The 26,560-nt window shown below is 41.7% G+C and overlaps 1 protein-coding gene across 3 annotated transcripts in view; it reads right to left on the reverse strand.

Moving 5' to 3' along the window:
- The window catches only part of LOC310639672 (cohesin subunit SA-2-like), a 109,044-nt gene that overhangs the window by 61,384 nt on the left and 21,100 nt on the right, over window positions 1-26,560 (reverse strand). For all 3 annotated transcript variants that reach the window (XM_083361501.1, XM_083361500.1, XM_083361499.1), the window contains exons 10-14: window positions 24,012-24,163; window positions 18,103-18,176; window positions 11,917-12,040; window positions 10,985-11,083; window positions 9,830-9,909 (exon numbers count right to left, since the gene is read on the reverse strand). In XM_083361501.1, the coding sequence (XP_083217627.1) occupies window positions 9,830-9,909; window positions 10,985-11,083; window positions 11,917-12,040; window positions 18,103-18,176; window positions 24,012-24,163 (529 nt within the window). The remainder of the gene's footprint in view (window positions 1-9,829; window positions 9,910-10,984; window positions 11,084-11,916; window positions 12,041-18,102; window positions 18,177-24,011; window positions 24,164-26,560) is intronic.

A 26,560-nucleotide genomic window follows, 5' to 3' on the forward strand; every position in this document is an offset into this window, starting at 1 on the left:
GAAGGAAGGCAGGCAGGCAGGCAGGCAGGAAGGAAGGAAGGAAGGAAGGAAGGAAGGAAGGAAGGAAGGAAGGAAGGAAGGTTGGTTTTAACCTAATCTAGTTTTTCCTGTAAATTAAAGGAAGAGAGGTATTCCATTCTAGCTTTTGCTACAGATAATACAAAAATGTAAGATCAAGGAACTAAATCTATGCTGAAAATTAAGTTTTTGTTTCAGAGGATATTCAATTCACATTAAACACCACATTAAACAAAGAGATTGTCCCTCATGATCCTTGTGACATATGCTGCCTCTAGTAGTTTGCTGGCTTTGGTTCCAGAGAGGAAAGTAAAATGCTAGCAGTAATTACAGATCTGGGTATTAAATCTCCTTTAAATGACAAATAATTCAACAATACAATCACACAAATAATACCATCTATTAAAAGCTGCTATAGAATATTCTATAGGAAGGACATGTATTAATACTAGCAAAGCAGGATTTTACAATCCTTCTGTATATTTCTCACAGATTAGTAGTCCTCATTATGATCCAAAATTACTTGTTCTTTTGACCTTAAATCCTTCTGCTATTTGTAGAAGATTGTTGACACATAAATATTCCCTTCTAATATTTCCCATTCTACCTGTTACATTTATCAAATCATCAACAACAAACTAGTTTTCAGTGAATTTTCTAAATTTTGATGCCATATTCCAAAATTCTGAAGCAAATATACTGAATGTCATGGTTCCAACAGATGAAACTCTTCAAAGAACTTTGAGGCATTGTTTACCTTAAAGAATCTTTATTCAAGTTGCACAAGCGTACATAGTCGAAGCCAAAATCTGGATTCCTCTCCCCTTAGCACATAGTATCAAACACAATTCCCTCCTCTAATTAACAGTCATAAATCACATTCTCCAATCAGTTTGAAATGCAGGCTTTCCCTCCCTTTACTCCAACCTGCCATTTTTTATTATCTCTTATTTAAAAAGTCCTGAGTTCACACATTATTACAATATCATTATGTCTAACTAACTCCCATCACATTCCTCCTCATCCCCCAGTATCATCTAATTCTAAGAGTAAAGCATAAGAAAGAAAAAGGCTGCATCTCCATATGTTGTCAAAGCAAGAACATCCAATGTTAGCAGCAGACACCACATGCTAGTTAAGTTTCTCTAGTAAGAAAAATATTTTAATTAAGTACTTAATGACATAAGAGCTCTTTAAAATTTCTAGGAGCAAAATAAGCTGTACTTACCGTATTTTCCAGTGTATAAGACGACTTTTTAACCCATGAAAATCTTCTCAAAAGTCGGGGGTTGTCTTATACGCCGGGGGTTAGGGTTAGGGGCGGTTTTATTGTCCGATGTTACAGGAAAAACCAGAGGCAACACCCCTCCACACATACACACACGCAGGCAACCTCGGCAGCTCATTGATGGGGGGAGGAAGGGGGAGGGAATCACAAAATTGCTGTCCGTTGTCGAGCCCTGCGGGCCCGACACTTCGCAGGAGGTCTCATTCCAAAAACAAGCCCTGCTTCACCTACTCACCCCCCTCACTGCACATGGCTCGCTCCATGACCCGGCGCTCCAACAAACAAGGGAGGAGGTCGCCCGTAATCAGCAAGCCCGACTATCAGCTGATCGTCGGTTCCTGGCTCTGCAAACCCGATGACCAGCTGCTTCACGGCGTTTGCACATGCCTGCATCGCAGGGCTTTGCTGAGGACCCCGCAGGCACTCAGGAGGACAGCCCAGTCTGCCTTGCCATACAGGGAGCCTGGGCACTACAAAATATGCCAACTGTTCCCTTGCCTGCCGACGGACCTGTGCCGGGACTGCATGCTATAGCCTGTGCGCTGGAGGCAAGGGCCGGCTGTTTTCCGTCGGTGTCAGATGGACCGGGGCCAGGGACTACTGGAGGGCAGCCCTGGGATGTGTGGACGAGCCCTCTGGAGCCAGATACGGATGAGGGGGGGGCAGTTGGTTGGAGAGGGATAGGCACACACTGGGAGCACGTTAGTGTTTTCACCTGGGTTGGGGTAGAGGGGGTTTGGAGAAGAGTCACCCAGGATACTAACAGCAGCAAGGTTTACAACACTGAAGTTGTCGAGAGTCGGAAGCATTTGGAGGTTAAAGAAACACAGGAAGGCTCTGGATGCCGGAAGTGTACTTTGTACATTGCTAAGCACATTGATTTGTGCTTTAGATTGTAAGCCGCCCCAGGTCCGTCGTTAATAAGGCTCCTCTCGTCCGGGATCTGGTCGAGGGTGAGCATGCGGACCTGGCCTGCATCACGGAGACCTGGTTGGGCCCAGAGGGTGGTATCCCCCTGGTTGATCTTTGCCCACCAGGCTTCCGGGTGCTACACCGGCCTCGGACTCAGGGTAGGGGTGGGGGAGTGGCTGTGGTTATGAGGGAGACCTTATGTCCACAGGAGGCCACCGTTCTTCAGATAGTCGGGTGTGAATCTCTCTTACTGAGGTGTGGTCCTAGGGCGCAGTTGGGCCTGCTGCTGGTGTACCTTTCGCCTAGTCGCGCAGCAGCAGCCCTGCCTGAGCTTCTCGATATCCTCTCGGGGCTGGTGATTGAGTTCCCCAAACTTATGGTTTTGGGTGACTTCAATCTACCATCCCTGGGAGGAGCATCTGAGTTAGCTCGGGAGTTCATGGCTTCCATGACGGCCATGGACCTGACGCAAGTAATTCATGGACCGACTCATGTGGGAGGTCACACCCTGGATCTGGTTTTCCTATCTAGACGGTGGTTAGATGATCTTGGTGGGGACTCTCCAACTGTTATGCCCCTGTCATGGACCGATCATCATCTCCTGCGGCTGGTCTTCCGTTTTGCCACTCCCCACCGTGGGGGTGCTGAGCCAATTAGATGGTTCCGCCCCAGGCACTTAATGGACCCTGAGAGGTTCCAGGCAGCACTGGGGTCCCCACCTGGGAAAGGACGGCCACGGAGGCACTTGACCTAGTTGTACTCTTGCGGCCCCTGACCCGGCGCAGATCCCAGTGGGCTCCATGGTTTTCCATGGAGCTCCGGGAGATGAAGCGTCGGAGACGGCCTAGAGAGCGGTTGGAGGTCCAGCCGATCCAAATCCGATCGATTGCGACTAAGAACCCATATTAGGTCTTATCTCGCAGCGATGAGGGTGGCGAGGTCTAACTACTTCGCTGCCCTCATCGCGTCCGCAGATAATCGCCCGGCCGCCCTGTTTAGGGTGACTCGCTCCCTCCTTAATCAGGAGGTGAGTGAGGAACCCTTGCAGGGGCATGCCGAGGAGTTTAGTCAACATCTGTCGGACAAAATCGCTCAGATTCGGACCGGTTTGGACTCCGACTGGGCAGAGTCAGACGATCAGGACACGGGTGGTCTTGTCAATGTTACCTGGGAGGAGTTCGATCCTGTAACTCCGGAGGAAGTGTACAGGATTATGGGGAGGCTGAGCTCCACCACGTTTGTTGGACCCATGCCCTTCCTGGCTGGTTTATGCAGCCCGGGAAGGGACACGAGGCTGGTTCCAGGCGGTTATATCTGCCTCTTTGGGTGAGGGTAGTTTCCCCGCCGCCTTGAAAGAGGCGGTGGTGAGACCTCTCCTCAAGAAGCCTGTCTTGGACCCAGCTGTGTTAAACAACTTTCGTCCGGTCTCCAACCTTCACTTTCTTGCGAAGGTTGTTGAGAGTGTGGTGGCGCATCAGCTCCCTCTGGTCCTGGATGAAGTGGATTATCTAGACCCGTACCAATTGGGCTGCAGGCCCGGGTACAGCACGGAGACGGCATTGGTCGCGCTGTTGAATGATCTCTGGAGGGCTCGGGACAGGGGATATTCCTCTGTCCTAGTCCTATTAGACCTCTCAGCGGCTTTCGATACCATCGACCATGGTATCCTGCTGCGGCGCCTCAGGGGATTGGGAGTGGGAGGCACGGTCCTTCAGTGGTTCTCCTATCTCCTGGGACGCTCGCAGTCTGTGTTGGCAGGGGGGCAGAGGTTGACTGCGAGGCCTCTCGTTTGTGGAGTTCCTCAGGGGTCGGTCCTCTCGCCTCTCCTGTTCAACATCTACATGAAACCGCTGGGTGAGATCATTCGTGGTTTTGGAGTTGGGTATCATCAGTATGCTGATGATACCCAGCTTTTCATTTCGACCCCAAACCACCCCAGTGATGCCCTCGACATGATGTCCCGTTGCCTGGAGGCGGTCCAGGTCTGGATGGGGAGGAACAGGCTTCGACTCAACCCTGACAAGACTGAGTGGCTGTGCGTACCGGCATCTTGGGATATTCAGGATATGCCACCCCTCTCTATGCGGGGTGAGTTATTACCCCCTGTAGATAGGGCTCGCAACTTGGGAGTCCTCCTAGATTCACAGCTTTCCCTAGAAGACCAAATAGTGGCTGTGACTAGGGGGGCCTTCGCCCAGGTTCGCCTGGTGCGCCAGTTGCGGCCCTATCTAGACCGGGATGCCTTACGTACGGTCACTCATGCGCTCGTGACCTCTCGTCTTGACTACTGCAACGCTCTTTACATGGGGCTACCCTTGAAGACCACTCGGAGGCTCCAACTGGTACAGAATGCAGCCGCGAGAGTTGTGTTGGGAGTTTCCCGACACTCCCATGTCACACCTTTGCTCCGCGAGCTGCATTGGCTTCCAGTTGTCTTCCAGGTGAGGTTCAAGGTGTTAGTAATGACCTATAAAGCCCTACATGGCATGGGTCCGGAATACCTTGGGGAGCACCTGCGGCCGGCGTCAACTTCCCTCCGCCCAGTACGCTCCCACAGAGAGGGCCTCCTCAGGGTGCCACCGGTCAAAGAATGCCGACTGGTGGCCCCCAGGGGGAGGGCGTTCTCTGTGGGCGCGCCGGATTTATGGAACCATCTTCCGGTCAAGCTCCGGATGGCGCCTGATCTCTGCTCATTCCGGCGTGATCTTAAAACCCACTTTTTTGAACAAGCTGGCCTGGCCTGATAGGCTGGGGTTGGGTTTTATAAATTGGTTTTAATTTTAATTTGTACTAATTTATTACGGGCATTGCTATTTAATTACTTTTAATAATTTTTAATTTTTGTATCTTGTTTTTATTATGTATTGCCCTGTTCACCGCCCTGAGTCCTTCGGGAGAAGGGCGGTATACAAATTAAATAAATAAATAAATAAATATAAATGGGATTTTTTTAAAAAATTGCGTACTATCGCTCGGATCGTCTTGGAGATAGGGAGGGCTGGGCAGGCAGAGAAGGAGAGCTGACCCACCCAATCCAAGTAGACTTTGTAAGCAGTGGGGTAGTCTTATATGGCGAGTATAGCCCAAACCTTATAATTTAACAGGAAAAGTAGGGGGTCGTCTTATACGCCGGAAAATACGGTAGCTTTAGCATGAGCCTGAATTTCTAGCAAAGAACTCAATGCTGGGTATATTTACTAGGACTGTATAACTTATTGAACATGCTCAATCACAGTGACTCAGTCTTCCCAAACTAAGATATGTCTACCAAGATTATTGTACACAATGCTTCTGTATAGCAGTGCCTACCTTGTGGAAGTCTCCTCCCAACGTACAGAGCTCCTACTTCTTTTGCTTTCTGGAAGACTGTGAAAACTTGTTTTTCCCCCTAAAGGGGAGACACTAAGAATTTCAATTTTTTATATTGTTATTTAATTGTCAGTTGTTTGTTGCCAGGTCTCAAAAGAAAGCAGCATGGCTGCATAAAGAACTCTCTGATAAATTGAAAGATAAAAATGACAAGTATAAAAAGTGGAAAGAGGGGCACGTAACTAAGGCAGCATATCAGCAAATAGCCCATACCTGCAAAGATGAAATGAGGAAAACTAAGGCTCAAAATGAATTAAGGCTTGCGACCAAAGTCAAAAATAACAAAAAAAGCTTCTTTCAACATGTAAAAACCAAGAAAAAAGTTAAGGAAATGATTGGTCCATTAGTGGGGGAAAGTGGCAAGAAGGTGACAAGCAACAGGGAGAAAGCAGAAATATTTAACTCATTTTTTGCATCTGTCTTTACACAAAGGAAAAAACAGTCCAACCTATGAAAAACAGTGCCATAAAAAACAGAATAGAAACACAAGTTAAGATAAGCAAGAAAATGGTAAGTGAGCGCCTGTCCAGCCTAGACGAGTTCAAATCATCAGGATCAAATGGATTACACCCCAAGGTTCTCAAGGAACTGGCAGATGTGATCTCAGAACCACTGAACTATATTTTTCAAAGATCCTGGAGCACTGGGGTACTACCAGAGGACTGGAAAAGAGCTGATGTAGTTCCCACCTTCAAAAAAGGGGAAAAAATAGATCCAGGAAATTACAGACCTATCAGCCTGACCTTAATACCTGGAAAGATTCTGGAAAAGATAATCAAACAACGAATCAGCGAACACCTAGATCCAAACAAAGTCATTACTAAAAGCCAACATGGGTTTGTCAAAAACAGATCATGCCAGACAAATTGCATTCTTTGACCAAGTGACAAAATTAGTGGACTAGAGGAATGCTGTGGATATAATTTACTTGGACTTTAGTAAGGCATTTGATAAAGTAGATCACAACCTACTACTTAATAAGATAGAAAAATATGGGTTAGACAACATCACCACCAGATGGATTCGTAGCTGGCTGACCGGTCATACTCAGCATGTGGTCCTCAATGGAACTGCATCTACATGGAAGGAAGTGTGTAGTGGGGTGCCCCAGGGCTCTGTTCTGGGCCCAGTGCTCTTCAAAATCTTCATCAACAATTTGGACGAGGGAATAGATGGGGAACTCATCAAATTTGCAGACAACACCAAGCTGGCAGGAATAGCCAATACTCCAGAAGATAGGCTTAAGATACAGGAGGATCTGGAAAGACTTGAACACTGGGTGCTATCTAACAAAATGAAATTCAATGGTGAAAAAAGTAAGGTTCTACATTTAGGCAGGAAAAACCAAATGCACAGGTATAGTATAGATGGTACCTTGCTCAATAGTAGTGACTGTGAGAGGGATCTTGGAGTCCTAGTAGACAATCACTTAAATATGAGCCAGCAGTGTGCTGCAGCTGCCAAAAAAGCCAACATAGTGCTAGGCTGCATTAACAGAGGGATAGAATCAAGACCACGTGAAGTATTAATACCACTTTACAAAGCCTTGGTAAGGCCACACCTGGAACACTGTATCCAGTTTTGGTCACCACGATGTAAAAAAGATGTTGAGACTCTAGAAAGAGTACAGAGAAGAGCAACAAAGATTATTAGGGACTGGAGGCTAAAACATATAAAGAACGGTTGCTGGAATTGGGTATGTTTAGTTTAATGAAGAGAAGGGTGAGGGGTGACATGTTAGCAGTCTTCCAATATCTCAGGAGCTGCCACAAAAAAGAGGGAGTCAAGCTATTCTCCAAAGCAGCTGAAGGCAGGACAAGAAGCAACAGATGGAAACTAGTCAAGGAGAGAAGCAACCTAGAACTAAGGAGAAACTTCCTGACAGTTAGAACAATTAACCAGTGGAACAACCTGCCTCCAGAAGTGGTGAATGCTCCAACACTGGAAGTTTTTAAGAAGAGACTGGACAGCCATTTGTCTGAAATGTTATAGGGTTTCCTTCCTGAGCAGGGGGTTGGACTAGATGACCTCCAAGTCCCTTCCAACATCATCATCAATCATCATCATCATCATCATCACACAGTCAGCCAAATGTTCAGACTGGATTTGGCATTTTTATCTACCTATCGAGTCCTTACCAAGGACTTGGGATAGGCAGATGTGGATGTTTGATGGTATTATAGATATTGTCACAAGATGAAAGCAGTTCCTAGTAAGGCCGTCTTTTGCAATTCACTAATGGCGAATTTGTCAATGCCAATGGTGTTCAAGTGGTGCTCCAGTTGTTTTGGGATTGCACCAAAGGCACCTATTACTATTGGTATTACCCTATCATCATCATCATCATCATCATCATCATTTTATTTAATATAGGTGGCCATATAAATCTTTTAAATAAATAAACCCCAGGAAAAATTTTGTGCACAGATATGTATGTGCAAATTGGTTGAGAAGACTCTCCAGACTGACACGTCTAATATTTGGAATGATGAGTGATACAACCAAGAAGTAACAGTACATGATTAAAGCATCAATTCAATTCACACAGGTCTAACAAAGATGGCCTTTGCTTAACAATCACCTGTTGAGTAACCATTTGAATTTACAAGAGTACTAAATGAGTGGTTTTTATGACTGATCCTCATACTACATTGGTCACAATATCCCCATGGGCATGTGACTATGATCCAGCAATGACAAAGTTGAAGCATCCTGCACTCGTGCGATCATTATTTGTGAATTTCTTGGCCAGCTTCTTACGAGCAAAGTCAATGGGGAAGATGGCAGGCGGTTGTAAATGTTCTCATTTAATGACCTACCATGATGCACTTAATGACAATAACTGGAAGTGCCACAATTTCCATCACTAAGCAGCATGGTCATGTGATGTAACACTTTACAACTGCATTGTTAATGATGAAAATTCTGATCCCTATTACTATTGTTAAGCCAGGATACCTGTATTTAGTTTCAAGCTGCAGCCCTCTGCATACTTATCCAGAGGTAAATCTTTTTGATTTGAACAAGATTTACCTGAACTGATAGATAGATTGATAGATACAGGATTTATTTCTACACAGGCAATTAGCTAATCACTGTTTAAATGAACAACAGAACAAATGCAAAGATAAAAGTGCTCAGCAGCTGCAGTGCCAATGCAATATTTGTTAATTCAGAAGTTGAACAAGTGTAACATTAATGGATACAGCAACATTGTATGATAACAAAAGCACATTACTCCTCCTAGTACAGGGCTGACATGAGCACAATGATAAGTGCAATGTATTTTGTTCTAGTTTCTAACTGCTGGAAATTAATGTCATCTACAGATGACATAATGCTGTTGTTTCAAGGGTCTTCTGTCTCCAGTAGAAATTGTCCACTTCTCAACCCAAAAGCAGAAAAATGAAGAACTGTGGCAAGAAATCAATATTATTCATTACTATATTTCTAAAATTCCTATCTTATGTTAATACTTGACCAAGCAAAATAGGAATCAAAGTCAGAAATTACAGAGTATTATTTAAAGAAATTAAAACCCAACTTGATCATATTTAATTATGATCTATGGAAAAATCAATACAGTAATGTAGTAAATCCAGATAGCCCCACCCTTAAGTTTAAAGTGGCAATATACAGTATGTTTCAGGTACTTTTCGTGTAGTGACATATTCACTCAACTAAATACAGAATACAGCAGAAACATACAGATGATGTTTCAAAACACTATTGTGAAGAGTCACTACACACTTAAAAAAAGGTAAAAACCACTTGTCTGTTCAACTTATTTGGTTGAAATCTAAGAGCAACAAAAGCAAGTTAGAGGAGTAAAAAAAAATTAAATTGCATAAAAATCATCTGCACATTTTTTTAAAAAAAGTATTTGCCTGCAAGACATAATACTTAATAATGTATTTGCACAGAACGCTTGTAATTCATTGTGTTATTGCATTAGGGTTTAGTTTTTCAACAAATCACAAAATCTCTTATACACTAGGGCACGGGTGTCAAACTCGCTGCGTCACATGACGTGTCAAGACGTATTGTGACTTTTTTCGCATTGCCAGAGCCGGGGTCGGTGTGGCCTCCGCATGATGCAACTGGCCCACAGGCCGGCAGTTTGATACCCCTGATCTAGGGACAACTGCATATTCGGCATGCTAATGAGGATTTAACTAGTTACAAAACTGCATCTTACACCCATTAAATATTACATCATATTTAAGTGAAAAGGTTATTTACCGTGACATAACTATCAAGAGTTTCATGGCTTGAACCGTTACTTCATGGTCCCTGTCCAGAGCCATGGACACAATTCTATCCTAAATGGATAGAAAGCAACAAGAGAGAGATTGAATACTTTCTATTCCAATCGCTTTTTACTACAGAAATGTATCCTTTTGACACAATGCTTCCGATAGAATTAACTGCTCCTTCAATTTTATTAAACTATAACAAAAGAACATGACTGGGAATTTTAAAAGAACCATACATAGCAAAATAACTCATTGCTAAGTGATGTCTGAAAAGGTTATATTGTGTGGAGTAAAAAAAAACCGCAAATGTCCTTTATTTTTTTTTAGCTTGAATGCTGATATTTAGAATTTACAATGGATGGTTTGTAGCACCCCCTACAGGCTTGGAATATTTGGAGTCTTGGTATATCAAAACAGACACAAATCTTAAGCTTTTGCTTCCAAATATATTAGGTGAAACATACTGCTGTAGACACAGTTGAAAAGATATTGGCTCTAATAATTGGAATCACTTACAATAAAAATTGGTAATTCTTAATTAGTTTTATAAAACATGCCTTGCATAGTTTTTATTTCCAGATGAAATTTCAGAACAATTTAACTGATTTTGAACTAACCCTGTCGTTTTTTACTAAATGAATCATAACAAGGTTGGTGAGAAAAGTTAGTGAATGCATACTTTCAAAGGACAAAAGTTAATACTAATTGGCTCTGTTAACTGTCAGGGAGGGCAAAGAATGTTCGGCAACCCTGGGGATGGTTGGTGTTCTAAGGTTGTTCTCTCCATTTTTCAAACTTTTAATACTGCATGCTTGCATTTTAATTCTGTTTTTAACTTTATTCTTAGTTATGCTTTTATATACTAACAAAGTTTTATTGTAAGCCACTCAGAGTTGTAAGACAGGTGGTAGAGAAATGTAATTAAAAATACACTTATATATTATTCAACATCCAAGCTCTGAAATATGTCCTTGTGCATTAGAAAAAAAATCATATGAACACTCACAATCAAGGGATTTGTGTTTCTAATTCCCCCCCCCCCCCAAATCTGAGAGCCTGTAGTTAATCTAATTTGGTTCTAAAAACAATCACTTCTAAAATATCAACAAGTTCATATTGGGAAATGCTGATTTCAACTTACCTTGAACCTGCTAGTGAATAGATCCATTTTACAAACAACCTCTTTTTGACTATATATTCCCTGTAGTGCCTGAAGGCACTTCAGTCGTACTTCAGGATGCTATGAGGAAAAGAAAAATGGAGGGAGAATTACAAGCCCAAGTGAAATTATAAAGGTATCAACATTACTCAGTAGGCAATGGCAAGAGACTCATTCCTCAGGTGTCAATCTTTTGATAGCTACTGTCCACACCAAAGAGAAAAGATTTCACCATACCGCTTTGGTTATGATTCTTTGCCTATAATTTAGGAGGTAGCCTGGAATAAATTGAGACATGTATTTTTCTGGGTAGTTTTTTTTAATGCATGGACATGTAGGGCTTGGGGATATTATCTTAGCCAAGATATAGGAATGTATCTATATAAGTGTCATTAGGTTTGGTATAGCAGGGACACTGTCACTCTGATAGCCTTTGGATTCTCAAATTTTTTTTTTGGCATTTGCAGTATTGGCCTATTTTTCCTTGTACTTGATTTCCTTGACATGCAATCTGTCTCAAGAGTAAATCATGGAAATGTATAAAATATTCTGAATTTGGAATACTTTGAATTTGAAATGAACTATTCTAATTGATGCCCTTTTGATTTTAGCAGCAGTGCTCCAACCTAAAAACTATCATATTGCCAGTCATGTAACAAAACTAGACAATTCCTTCAGCAACAGTTTGGGTTTACATTTATATTGCTTTACTATTTGGTTTTCTAAACTGGAAAAAGGAAAAATCAAGAATAACATTAAGTGAGTTGTCTTTAACCTTATTCTTCAAATTTATTTTTGTTGTTCAATGGAAGATTATCTTGTAAGCATATATGAACGAAAACACTAACTTTTGGCACTTAATCTTTGAAAAGGGAGACTAATATTTTTTTCCAGTTGTTAAGAAAAGAACTCACTTTATCATACAGCATCCAGCCAAGATATTTCAAGTAACTATCATTTAGGAATGTATCAGGATAAATTCTCATCCAGATGCCCATTTCTTCAATGCAAATAGCCCGAATATCTGGAATAATATCACTTTAAAAAAATGGAAAAATATTTGTCATCTTCCATGAGCTAGTGCATACATTCATACATACTCTATATTGGTATCATCTGCTATAAATAATCTTTATTAAAAGGACATTTTAAAACTATATGAAGTATATGAAAATTTTAAACAGATGATCACAGACAATCAACAAAGAATTAAAAAAATAGAAGATAAATTAACTGAGGTTGATCAGAAATTAGAAACTTTAAAAGATGAAAATCAGAAATTGATGCAAATAAATGGAGAATCAGAAGATTCAATAGCCATCATAGAAATGGAAAAGGCCTCATACTTTTTAAGATTTCAAAATATAATAGAAGATAAGGAAGAAGATCTCCTAGGCTTGATAACCGAACTACTGGCAGACGCATTAGGAATGGGGAAATTGCAAACGGAAGGAGAATTAGACCAGATCTATCGAGTCAACTCAAACTATTCTAGAAGAAATAAAGTACGTAGGGAAGTACGTTAGATTTCTTAAAAGTTCTACAAGAGATGAGATTTTGAGAAAAGTAAGAGATGAACCATTGAAATACAAAGAAAAAGAAACTGTAGTCTTCAAACAAATTCCTAGGAGAATAAGAGAGTCTTGAAGAGAATATCAGTTCCTAACTAGGAAATTAACTGAAAAAGGAGTGAATTTCAGATGGCTGATCCCAGAAGGGATCTTAATTTATTGGGATGCGAAAAGATATAGACTGGACACAGCACTTAAAGAAATGGAATTCTTCGATAACCACAGAGCATTTCTGGAAAGAGATGACCCTGAACCAAAGAAACAAGAATGGCAGTAGAAACAGCGACCAAAGAGAAGATGAAGAAATTAAAAATACATATGGAAAAGAAGGAGCAAGACCAAGAGATCAGAGACAGATAAGATCAACTAGAAGATTAAGACCTAGATATAACTGAAAGAGATGGAGGAAAGTGCGATTCTGTCAATAAATATAAATAGATTAAATTCTCCTTCAAAAAGGAGAAAAATCTTTACATGACTAAAAAAATTAAAAATGGATATAATTTGTCTTCAAGAAACACACATTAAGAGACAACACTATAAATTGTTAGAACAACCGAAAATTGGTAAACTTTACTTCCCACTAGCATCTCAAAAGAAGAGGAATAGCTCTATACATTAAAGAAACGATGAACCCCAAACAAAACTACACAGATGAAGAGGGGAGAATATTAATGGTGGAAATAATGATGGATCCAAAAGAAGATACTGATGGTAGCAATATACGCACCTAATGACAAGAGCAATTTTATCAAAAACTACATAAAAAATATTAGATCTAAACTATCAAAATCTGTATAATCGGAGACTTTAATGCAATAGTAGATGGAACCTTGAACTAAAAAAGCACTAAACAAGGGAGAAAAGGAGGAAATATATTACCTAAAGCGTTCTTAAAAATGACAGAAGAACTCTGCATTCAAGATGTATGGAGAGGAAAAAACCAAAGAAATTGCAATACACATTTTATTCAAATAGACATAAATCATGGTCTAGAATTGATATGATAAGGACATCTTTGAAACTGAAAATGATGATACAAGAAGTTGAGACAGAAACTAATGTTTGGGCAGATCATAACCCAATAAAGATGACTTGGAGAGGAACTAAGAAAAAAATTAAGATGGTCCTTGAATAAATCAATTATGAAAGAAAAAGAATTCCTTACAACTAGCGACAAAGGAAATGGATTTTTTTCTTCAAAATAAATAAGAAAGAAGAAACATTGCTTCAAAACGTGTGGGACATGGCTAAAGCATATTTCAGAGGCTTGGCTAAAACTTACATCACTAAAAAGAATAAAGAAAAGAAACAACTACAGTTAAAGATGAAGGAAGAACTCAGAAAGCTAGAATCAGAATTAAAAATAGATCCACAAAAGAAAATACTTAAGAAACAAATGGAGATAATAAAGCATAAATTAAATTTAGCCAAGATGGAAATAATGGCTCAACAGATTAAAAGGACTAGAGATGGTTAGCACAGACTCAAAAAAGAAAAAGAAAAAATTGATAAATAAGCTGCAAGATGCAAAAAGTGAATTACAGTTTCAAAATGATACAACCAAAAAAATTATTAAAGATTACTATGAGACACTTTACAAGGCAGAGGAAATTCCAAAAGAAAAAATACAGCAGTACTTAAAAAAAGCACTTACCAAAAACCGCAGAAAACATCCGAAACTTATTAAATGGGAAAATATCAATGATGGAGATTATAGAGGCTATAAAAAGGCAAAAAAAGGATAAGACTCCGGGCCCAGATGGACTACCCGTAGAATTTTACACACCACTACAAGACATACTAAGTCCGATTTTGAAAGAACTGTGTAATGAAATTCTCCTTGGGGCTAAAATACCAAATATAATGGATTGAAGCCAATATTACTTTAATACCTAAAGAATCTGATTTGATACAAATAAAAAATTATAGACCAATATCATTATTAAATGTAGATTACAAAATCTTTGCTTCAATAATGGCAGAAAGACTAAAGAAATTTTTGATCAAATTTATACACACAGATCAAAATGGTTTCTTACCTAAAAGACAGATAAAAAATAATCTAAGAATGATTCCTGAAGTGTTAGAGTATTATGAAATTCATCCAGGGAAACAGATGCTTTAATAGTCCTTGATGCACAGAAAGTGTTTGACAACGTTAACTGGCAATTTATGTTTCAGCAACTTGCAGAAATGGACTTTGGAAAAAAATTTATAAATGTAATCAAAACAATTTATTGTAAACAAACTGCCAAAATAATTGCAAATAAAGATCTTACAGAAAACTTCAATATTAAAAAGGGCACAAGACAGGAATGTCCACTATCTCCATTACTATTCATACGAACATTGGAAGCACTGAATAGAAATGTTAGACAAGATCTAGAAATTAAAGGACTGGAGATAAAAGATCAAAAATTACAAGCATTCGTAGATGACTTGGTTTTTATACTGGAAGATCCATTGGAAACAAGCACTAAACTTCTGGAGAAAATAGAAAAATTTGGAGAAGTGGCCGGCCTGACAATAAATAGAGAAAAGACTAAAGTGCTGACAAAGAATTTAACAGAAAAACAAAAAAACCAACTAACAAAAAAACCAAATCTTCAAATAGTTTAAAAAGTTAAGTACTTGGGAATTTATCTAACAGCAAGATGTGTAAAAGAAAATAACAGTAAAAGAAGATAACTACGTAAGACTGGTAAAACAAATAAAATCGGATTTGGAAAAGTAGAAAAACCTTCAACTGTCAATGTTGGGGAGAATAGCAACAGTTAAAATGAACATCTTACCGAAAATACTTTTTTTATTTCAAACGATTCCTGTAAGGCTGGGAAAAGCCTTCTTTGATGAACTGAATATAATAATAATGAAATTTATTTGGCATAGGAAAAAAACGAGAATTAAAGTGAAAATGCTACAAGAAACAAAAGACAGTGGAGGATTTGGACTCCCGGATTGGAGGTTATACTACCAAGCAATTATTTTAATATGGCTTAAAAGAATGGATAATGCTTAGAAATAAAAGATTATTGTACCTAGAGGGGCATGACCTACAAATTGTTTGGCATGCTTTTCTGTGCTAAGGAAAAAATAAAATACACAGATACTTTCAAAACCATTTTATAAGGAATGCACTTCTTTTAGAATGGGAAAAAATAAAAGTAAACATTTATATTAAGATACCTGAATGGCTTTCAACAATGGAAGCTTTTGCTTACCCAAATTTAATTAACTACGACAAAGTTGTGACATATAAAGACATTTTGAATAATGAAGGAAAATTGAAAGACAGACAAGACTTACAAGAACAAGGTATTGACTTAGCATGGTGGCCATATGTGCAAATTCAAACGAGATATGAAAAAGATGCGAAAACAATGGGATTTTATAAAGAACGGACAGAATTTGATCAGATACTGTTAAAAACAGATGAAAAGTTGATCAAGAAAATCTATAGATTTCTGTTAAACTTACCGTATTTTCCGGCGTATAAGACGACTGGGTGTATAAGACGACCCCCGACTTTGAGAAGATTTTCAAGATTTTTCGTCTTATACGCCGGAAAATACTTACATGCCAGTTGCCAAGTGTCCGACACAAGCCCGATTCAGACCCATCTGATGCAGATGGTGCAAAGCCCTGCCGGTTCCCGCCCGACGCCGGATGGCTCCGCCAGTGCCGCCTCGAGAGGGAAGGGCGTGAGGCACCTGCACGGCTCCCCGAGGACTCCTTAGCAGCCGGGGAGCGCACACGTGCACACGACTGCCCTGCCGGCTCCTGCCCGATGCCGGATGGCTCCGCCGGTGTCACCTTGAGAGGGAAGGGTGTGAGGCACCTGCCACGGCTCCCCGAGGACTCCTTAGCAGCCAGGAAGCGCACACGTGCGCAGGACTGCCCTGCCGGCTCCCGCCCGACGGCGGACAGCTCCGCCAGTGCCGCCTCGAGAGGGAAGGGCGTGAGGTGCCTGCCACGGCTCCCCGAGCACTCCTTAGCAGCCGGGGAGCGCACGCGTGCGCAGGACTGCCCTGCCAGCTCCCACCCGACGCCAGCCTGCCCTGCTTCCTCCACAGTGAGGGGATGGCGTGCCTTCCTGGGCTCGTCGACTTGCAGCCATGCCGGAGCCGAAAGGGGCTTTTCCTTCCACCCACCCTTTGGAATAAACGCAAGAGCTGCCGGGGACTGGCGTTTGCAAGGGGAGGGGAAGGGGCTTAGAGGCTCTTGGGGGTGGGAAGGGAGAGTCACGTTGGAGGGGGGACTGGACTAAGGAGGCTTGAAGTTGCTTTGCAAGAATGGGGGCGCTCAATTTATGTACTATTTTCCGGCGTATAAGACGACTGGACGTAGACGAACCCCCAACTTTTGAGAAGATTTTCATGGGTTAAAAAGTCATCTTATACGCTGGAAAATACGGTAAAGATAGAGAAAGAACAAGTAAAAGAAACAATGATAATATGGGCAAAGAATTTTGGATATAATATAGAATTAGAAGAGTGGCAAAAATTATGGGAAAGAAATATTAATTTAACTAAAGCAGTGCCATATAAAGAAAACTTATATAAATGTTTTACAGATGGCATATGACACCAGTGAGATTAGCGAAAATGTTTAAAAATACTTCTAACAATTGTTGGAAATGTAAACAAAGGCCAGGTACTTATTACCACATCTGGTGGACATGCCCTAAAGCAAAAAGGTTTTGGGCTAAAATACACCTATGGTTGGAGAAGATGACTACAAATCAAATAGACTTCAAACCAGAATTGTTTTTGTTAATAATAATAGGAGCCAAGTACAAGAAAGATTGTAGATATTTAATACTACATGTATTAACAGCAGTAAGAATTGTATTTGCCCAATATTGGAAAAATGAAAACTTACCAACTGAAGAAGTACTAATTAAGAAAATTCTAGAGTGCGCAGAAATGGCTAGACTGACTTTAGAGATTAAAGAGAAAGACTCAGTGTACTTTAGAATGTGGGATAATTTTTACCAATGGCTAGAAAAATGAGTCAGAGAGAAAGGAATGTGATATGTAATCTTGAATATATATTAGTAAGAAAAAGGCTACTGAGTGATTAATCAACATTGTTTGAAAATGTTACTTGGGGAAACCCTAACCCCAACCCTAACCCTAACCTCAATCCCAAACCTGACCCCATTTTATCCCTAACCCTATAAAAACCAATAAAATTTATAAAAAAAACTATATGAAGTACTCTAAATATTTTACCTGATGAAACCAGTCAAATTTGCAGACACTATAGTCTTGTTCAGTCTTGTCTAATATAAGAACTGAAGTCTACAGAAAGCTCTTTTTACCAAATCTCTCAACATAAGGATCAGGTGAATGCAAGCTGAAATCATGTCCAATGTGATGTCTTGTACCTCTTAATATTATTTACCCTAATGCTTGAATATTGTTAACTTTATATGGCAACTTCAAATGATTAGAGGCAAATAAGCTCCTCTATCAATCTATCCTTAATAAATTAGACTCCTTGGAAACAAATAAACATTCTTACCGATAGCGTGGCAAAAAGGTCCCCTTAAAAATCGCATTCATCATATTTTCTACTTCCAGAGATTTCTGTTCGTACTGAAATGAGAAGAATTGGGGGGGGGTGTCCCACACAGGAAAGGCTTTAATCCAGTGGTTTGTTTCAGGGCACACTTTCACTTCAGAGGATATTATCAATGGCTACATTCCCAAAATGTGGTAATATCAATTAGAACTCTTGGAGGCACCAGAGTACTGCACAGCTGCAACAATATTTAGTGTAGCATAGCATGCCATTTGGCTGCTCCTCTGACTACTTTGTGCATTCTTTAGAATGTTTTGTAATCTGGCCTTGGAAGGCTGTTCGGGGAATTTTGGGGCTGAAGGGGGAAAGTTGGCTGAGTCAGGTAAGTGTGTTGGTCCCCTTCCACTGGGTGTGAGCTGAGGGGGAGGAGTGGCTCCCTGCTTGGTGGGTGAGAGTGACCAGGTAGGGTGCTGTTTGTTCATTGAGTGAATTTATTGTATGTTGGGGAATAAGGGGTTGCTGGAGGTGACCCCTCTGCATCAGTGAGGAAAAGGCAGTGTGAGTTTGAGGGCACTGAGAGCAAGAGGAAGTGCTAAAGTGACTGTTGGGCTCACCTTGCCCCTGTTTGTCAGTTGGAGGAGGTTCCCCTTTTTTAAGGAAGAGTGTGAGAGATGGGGGATTGAATGGTTTGCAGGGAAGGCAGAAGGGGGCGATCTATTTCAGTGGTGTCAAGTAACGGGAGATACGGGAGACAAGGGGGGAGCATTCACAGAGAATGTGACCTTGGTGTTTAGAACCAGTTTCTTGTTTTGCCCTCTTGCACTCACTTCATTTCGATAATTGACTAATGACCCTCTTTAAGATGAGCCATCTCCTGAAGGGGAAGGAGACTGTTCTGTCCCAGCCTATGTACGTCCTTGTTAAATGCACAAGGACAAAACCCCTTTTGACAAGTAGGCTGGAGACTCAGAAGAAAACAAAATCCCTTTTAATATTGGTAACAAATCTGCCAAATGGTTCAAAGACAAAGGCAACAAAACACAATCCAAATGGAGAAAATTGTCCACACGAAACACAATGCAAAACAGAATTATTCACCGGCAATACCAACAGAACATGATCCCATGAAGTACTTTGCAACGGTTGCCTTCAGCAACCAGCACCGCTTACGCATTCCCTGTTTGTAATTCAATCCTCAAGGCGTGGCTTCTCAATGCCTTCTCCCCCTCCCCCGGAGTCGCCCATTGCCTCCCTCTGGCCTACTCTCCTGGGCTGTCTTCGTTTGTGGGCATCTCTCATGTCCTCCAGCTGTGCGTCCTCCGAGTCTGACCCAGCCTCCCCAAACAGCTGCATCTCATCCTGAGCATGAGTGGAAGGGCCAGGCTCCTCACTGGAATGTAAGTCTTGGAGCTCATCAGAGCCTTCCTCTGACTCCAATGGCTCCCCAGGCCCCTCCTCCTCAGATTCCCCAGACTCAGCTGCCAGGATCACAGGCTGGCACAGAATCACAACAGAGACTGAGGTTCACCTGAAGGGGCGCTCTGAGGAATTTGCAGATTTTCTGGAAGACAAAATCACTCGACTTCGTACCCAGTTAGATGCCAGAGTGGTTGGTGGTCTGGTAGAGTCCCCTGAGGAAGGTTCTTGCCCTGTTATCTGGGAATGGTTTGACCCTGTTGCTCCTGAGGAAGTGGACAGGACCCTAGGGATTATGGGTGCCAGCACCTGTGTTTTAGACTCATGTCCCTCCTGGCTAGTGAAAGCTTCCCATGAGGTGACAGATGGGTGGACTCTGGTAGTGATTAATGGTTCCTTATAGGAGGGGATAGTGCCCCATCACTTTAAGGAGGCTGTGGTCCAACATCTTGTCAAAAAGCCATCACTGGAATCCACCCTGTTGGATAATTGTCTCCAATCTTCCCTTTTGGGGGAGGGTTGCTGAGAAGGTGGCAGCTCCTGGATAAAATGGATTATCTAGACCCCTACCAGTCAGGATTCAGGCCTGGGTATAGGACAGAAATGGCATTGGTCACACTTTTTGAAGATCTCTGGTGGCAGTAGGATGGAGGTAGTGCATCCATCCTTGCTCTAATTGACCTCTTGGTGGCTTTCGATACCATCGACCATGGTATCCTTCTGGAGCGGCTTCGGGGGTTGGGAGTGGGGGACCTTGTGCTATTCTGGTTCACTTCCTTCCTCTGTGGCCACTTTCAGTCTGTGTTAATAGGAGGTAAGAAATCCAGCCCTTGCCCACTGCTTTGTGGGGTCCCGCAGGGCTCGGTACTCTCTCTGCTCCTATTCAACATCTACATGAAACAGCTAGGTAAGATCATCCATCACCATGGACTGAGATATCATCAATATGCTGACAATACTCAGCTGTATGTCTCAGCCTGTGATGAGTTAAGCGATGCTGTGACCTCTCTCTCATGGTGCCTGGAGTCTGTTAGGGGCTTGATGGGGAGCAACAGGTTGAAACTGAACCCTGGCAAGACCGAGTGCCTCTGGGTTTGGGGTTCATTGGCCCTTGCAGAATTGCCACCTTTGGTTTAGATGGGGTGGCACTGCCCCAAACAGAACCTGTGGGGGGACTGTTGGACAGTTATGCCTTTTCCTGGAACAACAATCCCTACTCACGGTCACTCATGCCTTAGTCACCTCCCGACTTGACTATTGCAATGCGCTCTACATGGGGCTGTCCCTGAAGAGCATCCAGAAGCTCCAGTTGGTGCAAAATGCAGCAGCCCACATGGTTTTGTGCAAATCTCAGTGCACATGTGACATCTCTCCTATGGAAGTTGCACCTTTAAAGCCCTTCATGGCTTGGGACCAGGTTATCTGAGGGACTGTCTTTTGACAGTCACATCTACCTGATCCACTAGAGCAGGAAAGCAAGGAATGTTGCGTGTCCCATTTCCTAAGGAGATATATCTGGTGGAACCCAGAAGAAGGGCCTTCTCCATGGAGACTCCCTCTCTTCAGAACATCATTCCCCCAGAGATTAGACTGGCGCCCACTCTAACTCTCCTCCGGAAGGCACTGAAGACCTGGTTCTGCCAACGGTCCTGGGGAACCCAGAGCGGGATAAAGGCAATTAAATGGTTAGTTTGAATGTGTTGTCGCCGGGGTGGGGATATGGGTGATTATTATTTTCTTATTTTTTCTTATTTTTATTCTTTTTATAGAGTGTTTTTATATCTGTGTAGGCCGCCTTGAGTCGTCATATGCAAGTAGGCAATATAAATTTTCTAAATAAATAAAATAAAATCAGGATAAAAAATGAGGTTTGAGTTCACGACAGTAATTACATTAAATTAGTCCATTGTGTTTAATTTAGTTTACATTTAGATTATATATACATTAAATTAATGTAAATTTATATTAAATTAATGTATTACTAATTTTTCACAGGTTAATTTTCTGTCATCTTAAAAATTACAATATGGCAGAATCTAAGGAAAATTGTGGAAGCTATGTTTAAAGCAGATACCCTCTTAGGGCATTTTTTTTTATCCTTCCTTCCATTCTTCCATGAGCCCTACCTGCTGGGCTATATTCAATTTGCTGATACCAACAGAGCAGGCATACAGTAATCTGGATATAATGGACTACAATTTCCATCAACATTAGTTAGATTAGTTGAGGATAACAGGAATTTACCCCCAAAACACCTCCAAGACGTTACCAGGCCAGGAAAAGCTGCAATAGATTTTGTTAGGAAAGCAGTATATAAAAAACCAGGAAACTTTGAAGAAGCTCTTATAGTTATCATGTTGTTCAATATTTCCTCCGTGGAGAGTTATCTATAGCAGAAAGTAACTTTTTTTCCTTTTAGCAAGCTATACTTGCCATTTCATAGTATGGAAAAGGGAAAAAGGTCACAAATTCTCTCAATAGATATTAATTTCAGATGTAATGGCTCAGTGCCATATAGATCTTAACACCTGCATCCCTAACCATTCTGCAGCTCTTATAGCAGACATCTCAAACACAAGGCCCACAGGCCGCATCCAGCCTGATATGTTGTTCCATCTGGCCCGGGGACCTGCTCTGGAAAGAGCGAAGGATCGGCCCACCACACCTTGGTCCAGCCCAGGCCGACCGGGCACTGATTTACAACCTGGTTGCGCCCATCAAAGCCAGAACACGCTCAGCCTTAAATTCACGGGGAAAATGACTTTATTTTCTCTTTTCCAGAGAGACAAGCCAAAAGGAGGGAGAGCGAGGTAGGAAGTTGGCGAAAAGGCTTTTTATTCTCTCTCCAGAGAATAAACTTCCTACTTCGCTCTCCCTCCTTCTGGCTTGTCTCTCTAGAAAAGAGAAAATAAAATCATCTTACCCTAGTCAATCTCCTCTTCCCCTTTAAAAATCCCTCCCCAAGAGCCCTGCCCCGCTGCCAGCCACTGTGGAGGCCACCGGAGCTCCCAACCACTCTGCCGAATTCACAGAGCTCTAGCAAAGCCTCCCGGCGAGCGCCAATCCCAGCCAGTGTTGATCCCCCCCAATTCCAATCTCCACTACACTTTCTTTCTTCCTTCTCTCCTTCTCATCTCTTTCCTTCCTCCATGCTCAGGAAGGGGTAATGGGAGGGGGAGAGATTGCCAGTGCTGCCATGTTGCCGCTGGTCTTGCTATCCCGCATGTGTGTGGTCTGTCCCAGTGAAAGGAAAGCCTCGTGGTTACGAGGCTGGAGGTACTGGTGTGTGTGGGGGGGGGGGTTTGGCGCTGATCTACAAGCTGGTTGCATCCATCAAAGCCAGAATGCACTCAGCCTTAAATCCATGGCGCAGCCCCACCCCATCCTCTGGGTGCGCATGCAAGTGGAGAACTGCGTCCCTGCTAGCTGTCTTGCCCTGCAGGCAGACTTCAACTAGGATGCTGGCGCTAGCAGTCCCCTGTGTGCACACCTGGGGGATAGGGCAGAGGCGGTGGGGCAGCTTCTTGCTGGTTCCAGTGGATCTTAGGCTGAGCGCGTTCTGGCTTTGATGGACAGAACCAGGTTGTAGATCAGCACACACACCCCAGCACCTCCAGCCTCGCAGCCACGAGGCATCCCTTCCAACGGGACCGCCCCCACCCGCTCACATGGTATAGGAATGGCCGGCAGCATGTTAGTGCTGGAAATCTCTCCCCCTCCCATCACCCCTTCCTGAGCACGGGGGAAGGAAACAGATGAGAAGGCGAAGGAAGGAATAGAGGGAGGAAGGACAGAATGGAGCAACGGAGGGTAGGAAGAAGGAAGGGAGTAATGGAGGGTAGGAGGGAGGGTGGGAGGGAGGGAGGGAAAAAAGGGAGAGAGGAAGGAACAGGGAAGGAAGAACGGTGAGAGGGAGGAAAGAAGGGAGGGTGGGAGGGAGGGAGGGAAAAAGGGAGGGAGGAAGGAAGGAAGGAACGGAGGGTGAGAAGGGAGGGAGGAAGGAAGAGTGCGAGGGAGAGAGGGAAAAAGTGGAGGAAGGAACGGAGGGTGGGAGGGAAGAAGGAAGGAACAGAGGAAGGAAGAAACAGAGGGAGGGTGGGAGGGACCATGTCCCGGCGCTCATCCTAGTCCCATCTTCCTCTGCTGGAGACCCTCAGATCTGCCCCAGTCCTGCCCACTCCTGAAGGGAGTGATGTCGAGCTGGCCATGCCCACCCAGTAGGCCATGCCCATTCCAGCCACACCCACCTGCCCCCCCCGAGGGCAACCACAATGCTGATGCGGCCCTCAATGAAATTGAGTTTGACACCCCTGTCTTATAGCATCATATGAGATCATAACTCTCCAATAAATGGCAGCTTTGTAACCAGGGATGACTGTGCTATAAAAATCCCAGTCACAGGTTTAAATGCTAATGGCACTGAATGGCAAATTTAGTACCATGGTCTCAGATTCCCAAATTAAATTTTATCTCCACTTGAAAGATTGCCCCACCTCTCTCTTTTTTCTCTCAAGGTGGTCCAGTCTAGAATTGATTTTCTTTCCCACGATCCTCTTCTTTTCCACCTTATATAATCTTTCCAGGTTATCCTTACTTACTTCTAGATTTAGATTTAGATTTACAAGCGCTGTAAGAAGCTTCATAGCTGGAAACAAAAACAAATACAATACCAAAATCAAGTCTAGAATCTCAACATTACGAACTTAGAAATCTACAACAAAGTAAGGAAAGCTCAGGAATAACTTACTTCAGCTGTGAGCACCAGAGATGTGACTACAGTTTATGCCTATCACTGAATTAATTTTTTTCAACATAACCTTGACACTACTTTTTAGCTGCAAAAAATCTTGCATGTGTATGTGTATATGCATCTGTGTATCAAATTATTTAAGAACTTGTCACTTGTCACCCATAACATTCTAGCAAAAAAAACCCCATTCTCAAAGTAGTTTCCAAAAAATGTTATTTTTTTTCTGCCTTAAGCCAGCACTGACTTCTGGAGATTGCCTAGACTAGTCTGTGCAGTTTTCTTGGCAAGATTTTTCAGGTTTATCATTGCCTCCTTTCTAGGGCTGAGAGATGGTGATTGGCCCAGGTCACCAATTTGGCTTTGTGCCTAAAGTGGGACTAGGACTCAGGGTCTCCTGCTTTTTAACCTAATGCCTTAGCCAGTATACCAACGTACAAAAATTAGGAAACATTTTCTTGTCAAATATTTAAAATTGTTTTTAAATTATTATTATTGTTTAATAATTGTAATGCTACAGCAAAGCATATGTCATAAAAATTGTTAGAACCAATTTTTATTTTTCCCCATAGTTGTATTTATAACATATAAGGACTCATTTTATAAATTATTACAATAATCATTTATTATTAAATTATTATATATTGTACATACTAATCTTTTTATTACTTTGAGCAAATTTTGTTTTGTATTAATTTTTTAGATGATGATGACGATGATGATGATGATGGAAGGAACCTTGGAGGTCACCTAGTCCAACCCACTGCTCAGGCAGGAAACCCTATACCATTTCAGACAAATGGCTGTCCAGTCTCTTCTTAAAAACCTCCAGTGTTGCATTCACAACTTCTGGAGGCAGGTATTTAAAATTCTATATCATTAAAAAATAAAATACACTATCCAGCCACGGATAGCCTTGGTGGAGCAGTGGGCTAATGCCTCCTTAAGTAACACCAGCTGCCTGCAATTAGTGCAGGTTCGCATCCCACCAGGCTCAAGGTTGACTCAGCCTTCCATCCTTCCGAGGTGGGTAAAATGAGGACCCAGATTGTTGGGGGCAATAAGCTGACTTTGTAATAATGCCGCTTGGGGTGTGTGTGTGAAAGCCCTAATAAGCAGGCATATACATAGAATGAAGGCTATTGCTAAGCTTGTAAGCCGCCCTGAGTCTTCGGAGAAGGGCGGGATATAAATGGAATTAAAATAAATAAATAAATTCTTACTGATATTTCAATGGATATTTTTATAGACTTATCTCATATTAAAAGATATTGAAAGTTGTCATTTCATCTGATCTATACCTATTTTGATAATTAATCCATAAGCATGAACACCAAAGTAATGTTTAATAAAATTAAAAACATAAAATTAAATTATAATCCATATTTTAAATTTTTCTGTATTCATTTAATATGTCATTCCCATGGCAGGATATAACTAGTCATTCTATTTACAAACTTAATATTCTGTAACCTTTTTTTCCACTCCTCAGTTGATGATTTTAGGATTGATTGCCAAGCTCTTTCCAACATAAGACTTGGGTCCCCATAATTGTGCTGGTTATTTTAACTTTTAAGTTATTAATTTAATATATATTTACTTTGAATGTCTTTTTTATAGTTTTCAGTAGTTCCACAACAAATTTTCCATCATATGATCCATCATCTTAGATTGACATTTTGTGTCATTTCTGGCAACTCCTTCAGCTTTTTTTTTTTTCTTATCTACCATTCAGCTTTATCTACAGTGTGAAAATAACCAGTCAGCCTAAGGACCACAATAGGCTGTTAGCAAATCCAACAGCCTTTTTTAATATGAAAGTACTGGAAAGTACCTCTTAATTAAGTAATTGGCTTAGTATATCTTCTAAAAATTTGTCTTCTAGAAGATGCATTCATGACCCATAAAGCTGAGGCTCATGTCTGAGCCACCTGTCTCAACTTCATTCTCTCTGGAATTAAATACACAGGCATAAACCACTGTAGTTAAAGATGCCAAGAGAAATTAACACATTGGTTGGAATAATACCAAAAATAAGCAACTCGATTCTCCAGAAACTAGGATGTGGAGCATTCCAACTGGCCACATTCTCTAACTCTGAATTTTTTTATATCCATTCTGAGATTTCAGGATCAAAAATGGCAATGAGTCCTAGCTAAAGCTCAGGCTAAACCTGAGGTTATAGCATTTTTAGGCAGTATGAGATCTTCCATTAGTCTGAAGGCTATTTGAGAGAGAAAAAATCAGAAAGAGTTTGGATGTGTAGTCTGAAGATATGGCTTTCTTACTATAAAC

Source organism: Vipera ursinii (genome assembly GCF_947247035.1).
Source record: "Vipera ursinii genome assembly, chromosome: 4".
NCBI lineage: Eukaryota > Metazoa > Chordata > Lepidosauria > Squamata > Viperidae > Vipera > Vipera ursinii.